This window comes from Acanthisitta chloris, unplaced genomic scaffold (genome assembly GCF_000695815.1).
Source record: "Acanthisitta chloris isolate BGI_N310 unplaced genomic scaffold, ASM69581v1 scaffold37459, whole genome shotgun sequence".
Taxonomy (NCBI): Eukaryota; Metazoa; Chordata; class Aves; order Passeriformes; family Acanthisittidae; genus Acanthisitta; species Acanthisitta chloris.
Genome location: NW_008692601.1, coordinates 1 through 8,263, shown reverse-complemented (window position 1 = coordinate 8,263; position 8,263 = coordinate 1). Strand labels below are relative to the sequence as shown.

Below are 8,263 nucleotides of genomic sequence, written 5' to 3'. Positions count from 1 at the left end.
TGCATTTCTATGTAGAGATGTGTTTAATACATATACATGTAAGTGTACATAGATAGAGGTATATACAGGCAGTGTAGCAGTACCAGAGTGCTATGCAGTTCTAAAGGAATGTGGTAGCAAACTGTACCTATATTTACTTAATTCTGTCTCACTTCTAGAGCATTCTGTATTGCCACCTGCAATGATTAAAGAGTGTATTATTTTAAACTAGGTGCAATTAAACAACTAAATAAATCAAAACAGTAGTTTTGATTTGAAAGCAATTGTTTTGCCTTCTGGTACTTCAGTTTAAATGTGATTGTATTTTCAAGGTGGTCCATGCAACCTCAATGTTGGGTATGCATTCGTAAAATTAGAGCGTCTTACTGAACTGGGTGCATACTGTTATGTCTGTTGTAATAAACATGGGAGCTGACAATAGTAAACACCCAAGATCACTAAGAAATAATATGTTCCAAATAACACTGAACAAAACCTTGCAAGTCTTAATATTTAATAAAATACAGAAGATGACTCATATGCAATGGACAGAAAGGAAGAGATGCTACAAGTGTGTGAAATCTGATTCTTTCTCATAATCATTCTGAAGACACAGGAAAGTAACTATTCATCTCTTCTGACTTTAATCCCATGACAGAAATAATTCCTGCGTTTCTCTGTTCTTTCCAGTCTTTTAATTCTTCTGGGTAGAAATAGGCTGAGACGATACAACTTTTAAAATATGGAATTGTTTATATAAATTATTGTAGCCATTATTCAGGAAATAATTTGCTTGTTCAACAAGATAATGGAGGTTTGATTGCAGTTTGCTATGTTGTAGCTGTTCACCAGCCTTGCCAGCTTTCTTTGGCTTCTTGATTGCTGTGGTTTTTTCTTTTTGTTGTTTATAATTGATGTATTTGAAGAAGGTACATTTTCCCCACAGTCAAATGCAGTTATCAGGTTATTATATTTTTCCTTTTTTTTAACAGAAAGAAGGAGAACAAAATCACAAAGTCCGACTAGCATTTGGGAATGGAATAAGAAGTGATGTATGGAAGGAATTTTTAGACAGATTTGGTGCTGTTAAGATCTGTGAGTTTTATGCTGCAACTGAAGGAAACACTTGTTTCATGAACCATACAGGAAGAATTGGATCTGTTGGACGCACCAATTTCTTTTCTAAGGTGACTATTTATTTACATTTTACTTAGTTAAAGGTAGTGCTGAAAAACTGTGCTTCTCAGTTTGACCACGGGACATGTGACTGTAGTCCTAAGTTCACAGTTAATTTTCTGACTCAAGTGAAGTTGACCCTCTGTAAAACCTTAACACCCAACCCAGTTACAATTTCAACAGTAATGCTCAGATTTTTCTGAGAGTTCATGAGACTCAAAAAGGCCTTGTCTCTCTTGTGACAGTTTTGAGTAGGTTCCGAGCCTCATTTCAAACTTCTACTACATTAAAGGATAAACAAGAAAGTTGACTTTGTTTTTATGACTAAGAACTCATCATCTGTGAAATAAACATAGGAATGTCCTCATTAGTGTTCTCACATTATATTTAGAGCTGTTTTCAGATAGTATATTTGTAATGCATATTGCTATGTAAATATTTGGCATAAATGGGAATTAATAGTAACTAAAATACAGTAACATATAGGCAGATATAACTTAAAGAGGTATTTTATACCTAGCTGCAATTGAACATAAGTAACTGTAACTACATCCAGTCTGTATCATTATTCAGGGATGTCAGAGATAACACAATACATATATAATCACTGTTGAGTAATTGTGACAAAGTAAACTTGCCAAAGTTATTAATTTTAGGGTGCTATTCCCCTTTATGTACCATCTGCTATATGGATTTGTTCTAAGTTACTAAAACTAGGAAAACACATACTTCTGTAATCCATCAGCCTTGAAAATGGCAGTTGTATGTCATAGGGAAGAAGATTACATATTACTTGTATCACATATGGTGACTTTTCCTTCAGCCTTCTGAGTAAATGAAGAAGGATTTATTCCAGTTTGAAATTCACAGATGGACTTTTCCTTTTTGGTCCTTAGTAACGTGTCCCAAGCTTTAGCCAGTAATATGAAAAATTATTTAGCAAGGCTTTTTATCAAGCAGACTAGATATTTAACATTATTTTGTTGTTTATGCTCATTTTAACTCTTCTTGAAATAAATAGGATGACATGCGTTGCCTGGAATTTGCAAACTGACTGAGCTACCTGTCCATATATATAAGTCCTGCCGACTTAAGTGACCCTTGTGCTCCTCAGGAGAACTGATATCAAAATGTCCTGGCACAAATTTTTTTAGAGAGTGATATAAAAATATGGTTTGGAAATACATCAAAGGTAACTTCTAATGATGTGCAAATAGGTTTCCAGGCAGTGTACATTCCAGTGTCCACAACCTCAATACAGCATCACCACATTACAGTCACCACAGGCTGCTTTGCAAGCTGGGGCCAGAGCAATTCTTCACTTCTGGTACAGGAACACAGACCGCAGGGATGGACCTTGAAACACTCAGAAAAGCACCACAAGGGATAATGGGTTTTCAGAAACTGTTGAGAGCTCAGGAATTTAAGCAGGTAACTCCACTGATTCTCTGTCCTACATGTCTGATGCTCTGTAGCATGCATGGTGGACATCTGTTGCTGATGGATGTCTCTGGAAGGGTATAGACCCACCACAGGAAATCAGGAATCTGGATTTCAGGGAGTAGTAGGTGAACTAAGAACCTTAGAGCTGATGTTCATTTTTGTTTCAGACTTTCCTAAGGCACGTATCTTATACGCTTACAAAATTTTGCATGTGTTCCAAACCTCAGTAAACTTTTGGTGTTGCAGAACTTCTGGCAGAACTTTGTCCTAAGTCATTAACCTTTTGGAAATACCATGTAAAGGTTACAGCAGATGACCACCATACACCATCCCGAGAAAGTGTGAGGGAAGAGCTGAGGCTAGTTAAACACGAGAAAAACCCAACAGGAAGCAGGTTTCCCTTTGTGAGGAGATTTAGGCCTTTTCTGTGCCAGCTGTTTTCAGTGAGAAAAGACCCCAAGAACACTTCATATGTGTTCAAATGTTCATATGGCATTAAATGTCACTTAAACACCAGACATGCTTCTATTACCCTGACTCACGTGGGCTCTTCCACAGATAATGTGGATTCCACAACTTTTAAGACAATTAACAAAAAGGCAGTTCTGTGTCTTCCGTTATAAAAATGTTTTGATGTTGCTTACCTCCAGAAACGGTGTGAGTTTACATACAGATTATTTTCAGTTTTAAATGAAACTGCATTCTCCTTTTAGCTGAGCAAGACTGGAGTATGAAATTCCTTGCTTGTACTTGCTGCCACCAGATGTCACTGTGTAGTTACATAATTGATGACTTTTTCCCTTTTCAGCTTTTTTCCCCATTTGATTTAATCAAGTATAATTTCCAAAAAGAAGAACCAATTAGAAATAGGCTTGGTTGGTGTGAAAAAGTTAAGAAAGGTAAGTATGTATTTCAATAGGATATAATGGTCTATTGGCTTTAATACAATTACTCCAGATAATTATTTTAAGGACATTTGCTGTGGCATTACTGTAATATAACAGCATCAGCTATTCCTGTTTGCTTTGAAAAAAGAGGAACATGGTTTTTGATCCAAGAGAAACATCATTAAACATACCAGTGCTGACATGAGAAGAACTCAGAAGATCTTTTGATATATTCACAGAAGAGCAACATTCAAAGGCGATAATATGATATTATCTTTGAATACACAGATAATGATGTCTGTGCTTTTTAAAGGAGGTTAATATAGGGAACTGGTTGCCTAAAAGATCTACAGGAAAGGCTGGTGGACTCCAGCAAATGGTTTTTGATGCAAGATTGTTTCTGGAAAAGTGATGTGATTCATCTTACTAATTAAACAGAAAAAGAGGTTGCTTGATTATAACTGTCTTCGAAATACTTATCAAATATCTGGTATCTCTTGATTATGGCATTTTTCACAGTGTTTATTGATACTGAAGTATCTCTTGAACTGTAGGAAGGCAACCCCTGAAACTGAAGTAAGAAAAACTCGTATTAAAGGTGAGGCAGACAGCTTTAACAGGGAGCTGAAGCAGATTTGTCAAAGTTAAGAGATTCTCTAACAGTTGATAATCAAAGGTGGGCACTTTGAAAAAAATACGGTGAATATGAAATTTTATAAGAATGGCAAATTTTGTAGGGAATTTTCTCTCAGGATGTCAGACTGACCTGTAAAGTGAACACATGCTCTAGTTACATACCTGGTCTAAATTTTTACCAACTATACCACTCAGTCTAGTAAAAAATATTACCTGTGCTTGTAGCCTTTGTCTTAGCCATGACTTATGTCTTCAGAGCATCATGGCTGCTGTGACACTTCCACTTTGAACACCACCAATTTATGGGAAAAAGGTCTAGTGTATGCGGAGGAGGTAATAAATTAAAAATTGTCCATGATTTTGGATGCACTTTTATATATTTTTGTATTTACAGTTCTTGTCTCTGATACACAGTAATGTGACTCTTAAGTTTTACTGTTCAGAACATGCTCCCAGAATGGTGATTTCGCACTATTATACCACTTTCAGCAAACTAACTCCTTGATAGTCTACACACATAGCAGGGTAATCCTATCCCTATCTCTCCCTATTTTTGAGGAAAAAAAATTGTATTAAAACTTTTACGTTTTATTCCAAGAAGAAAACAATGATGCTATATCACTTAAGTAAAAATTCTTACCAAACATCCTCAGAACTTCTGAACTGAGACTAAATGGGGACAGGGTTGAACACCTACTTTTTATTAACACAAGATTCTCAGTAGGAAGCTGATGATCTGAGGCCCACCACTGGAAACTGAATAAGATGTAGGGTTTGGGACATAATATTAACCTGAATTGTGCACTTTGAGAGGATAGTAAACCTACTAGTAAGCTTGCAGGTGACATATGACAGTTCTGGGAGAAAACTGATGAGTCATCAGGAGGAAAGACAAATGACTGGGATTTTGAATGGACAATATTGTAAATAATATTAATGTCAAGGACAGGATATGACCAATGATACCTTAGGTTTATATTCTTTCAACTCCTCTATATAGGTGAGGCTGGTCTTCTCATTTCCAAAGTCAATGCAAGGAACCCCTTCTTTGGTTACGCTGGCAATAAGAGATACACGGAAAATAAATTACTCTGTGATGTATTTAAGAGGGGAGATCTTTATTTTAACGCTGGAGATCTAATGGTTCAAGACCATGACAATTTTCTGTATTTTTGGGACAGGATTGGAGATACCTTCAGGTATAATCATTGTTTATTTTCACATTTCTTCTTTAAAAAGATGCAGAATAGAATAATACCGAGTAGTGATATTTTCTATTATAAATAACAAATTTTAGTAAGAAATACTACTTAATAATTATTGATAATATTTGGTTTCAGCTGGAACTGATCTGTTTATTACTACTTTGATGTAGTTTATAATGATCTTGAAGTGGATGATAAGGGCCTAATTTTGTCAATAGTGTTCTTGTGGAGTTGCATGGCTCATTTCCAGCAGGTTTGGTAGGAATTCTAGCTCTTGGAACACTCCTTTGAATAGGCATAGAACTAGTGATGGTTTTGTTGCGAGCAAGGAAGTTGGATACTGAACTGTAAAAATGTATCAAATAGTAGCAACTTTGACATGTTTAGATACATGTCAAGATTTTAGAAGCAAATGTACTAAGCCTTCAATGTCCCTCGTAGTGATCCTAATACCCAGTAACCTTTAAATTCCAACATTGGTGACCAGATCAATATACCGACATGAACAGTGGAACAAATTTGAGGTGGTGTTAGTCTGAAAATACTGGAATTCCTACTGAAGTTAATGTCTTTTAAAGAGGAGGTGACCATATGTTTTAATAGGATAAATTTTCTTTTCACATTTTAGATGGAAAGGAGAGAATGTTGCAACTACAGAAGTTTCTGATGTCCTTTTGATGTTGGACTTCATAGAAGAAGCAAATGTGTATGGTGTACCTCAGCCAAGTAAGAGCTTTAGCTGTATGTTCTTCTTGCCCTAGGTTAGCTGTTAACCCTCATAACTTTTTTTATTTCATGTTTTAAACCTGACCTGAGTCATCTGTTTAATACCTAGCTAAAAAGTAGATGCAGATAGCAAAAATACCACCAGATTGTGAATGAGCCAGTGAATCATGCATTTTTATCTGTATAAAGTAATGCGTATTTTTGAAAAGTTATCTTTCATGAATTTGTGATAGCTACATAATCTAAATTAAAGCATAGAGATTTATTAAGTTCACATCTGTGGAAAATACAGACATCTGTGTGTCAAAATAAAATGTCAACAAGATAAGAATAAAGTGACTATAAAAGGAAATGTCTGAATACATTCCTCTGTCTTCTTTCACTTTTCACTTAGCCTCATTAAATAACTGTAAACAGTTACATTACAAAACCAATGATGAAGTGAAAAAGCATACAAAGAGAAAAATAAATTATTAAGAAAGAAAACAGATTAATTTTTTTGTTGTTATTTTTCACGAGCTCATATGGGCTTGGTTCTCTTTCATGCTAAATCTTCTTTTAAAATGTACACTAGGTCTGGCTCGAATAGAAATAAATTTTTATATAGGAGTCTGTATGGTTCTGTGCACTGGCAGTTAAAACTGTGTTGATAACTTGCCAGTGCTTGACTATCACTGACCAAAACTTGCACAGGCAGTACCAAGGCTCTCCCTGCAGCGAGTATGCTAGGGACGAACAAGAACTTGGCAGCAGGTGTAGATGGGACAGCGGGCCAAAACTGACCAAAGGGATATTCCATATCATATGATGCCAGGCTTGGGTATGAAAGCTGGAGAAAAAGAAGTGGACAACATTTGTGGTTGTGGTGTTTGTCTTCCCAAACAACCACTGCATAATCTGAGGCCTTGCCCTGTAGGGAGTAGCTGGACATCTGCCTGATGATGAGGAATATTGAATGATGTCCTGGGTTTGCTTTGCTTCCACATGTAACTCTTGCTTTCCCTATTAAACTGCCATTATCTTGATACCTGAGTCTTGCTTTCCTTCTGTTCCCTTCCCATGCCATGAGGGAAGGGAGTGAGTGAGAAGTTGGCTGGATGTTCGGTTGTTAACCACAAATTATTAAAGGAGTTTAAAATGTGATACAGGTGTCACTTACGTGTATTTAAAACTACACAGCAAGAAAGAGCATAGTGAAGCAGACTGTCTGAAAATCAGACTCAAAAATATGTGAGCTGCTCATTTTCTGTACATCTACCTGTTTACCTAACCACTTTAGGTGACTGTCTTGATAATTGCACTTAAACATGAATAAATGAAGTTCCTTACAGATTGTGCAGGATTTGCAAAAGAATCCCAAACAAAACAAAAAAAACCCCAAAAACCAAAATGGATAAGGTTGGCAGAATGTCTCTGCTGTTATTACTAACTGATGGTTAGTGTGCAGCTATTTTAATTGCTTTTATACTTCACCAATTTTGTTCTTTATGAAAGACCACAGTGTTCTCTCTTTCCAGACAAACCAGTAAGAACTTCTAATCTCTCTCTGGTAACAACATTCAGATCCATAGTTTTGAGAAAAAATACTGTCAGAGAGACTAAAACTGAAGTGAAGACATAGTTCGCTAGTCCAGAAAAGAGGCTCATCGGTCTTTTTTTTGAGACAGGAATGGTGGTGATGTTTATCCGTATTTTACTGATTAATATCAAACATGGGACTCCATTTACTCTTGCCTGCCAAACTTATTTACAGCATTATTGCTTAATTGATCACTTGAGTGATCTCCAAATATATGTAATACCACATAAAATGTGAACGTGAACTTGCAGCTTTACTGAAACTCGGAAGATGATATATGATGTCAGTTTATTAATGCACTACAGTAGTTTTTCATAAGGTTCATCACAAAAATGTCAACTTTATTCATGTTTCAAAATTCTCATCTCATTTCCTTTCCACCAGGTCATGAAGGAAAAGCAGGCATGGCCTCTCTTACTTTAAAGCAGAATACATCATTAGACTTGGAGCAAATGCATCAGCAAGTAGTGACCTACCTACCAAGCTATGCTTGCCCCCTTTTCTTAAGAGTCCAGGTAATCTGTGTTATTGCAGTGTGCATAGAAATGTCTACATCATTTAAACACAGAGATGGCTAAGTGCTTGTTCATGTATCACTTGATTAGTTTGTGTCGTGGTTTAACCCCAGCCAG

General features: G+C 36.1%; 1 protein-coding gene across 1 annotated transcript; it reads left to right on the top strand.

Moving 5' to 3' along the window:
* Positions 1-971: 971 nt before the first annotated feature.
* Positions 972-8,146, top strand: LOC103809857 (long-chain fatty acid transport protein 6-like; the record flags this gene model as incomplete). Its single annotated transcript, XM_009082727.1, has 5 exons — positions 972-1,166; positions 3,407-3,497; positions 5,122-5,320; positions 5,955-6,052; positions 8,016-8,146. Coding segments are annotated over 5 exons (714 nt in total), but the record flags the coding sequence as incomplete, so codon positions are not given.
* Positions 8,147-8,263: the final 117 nt, after the last annotated feature.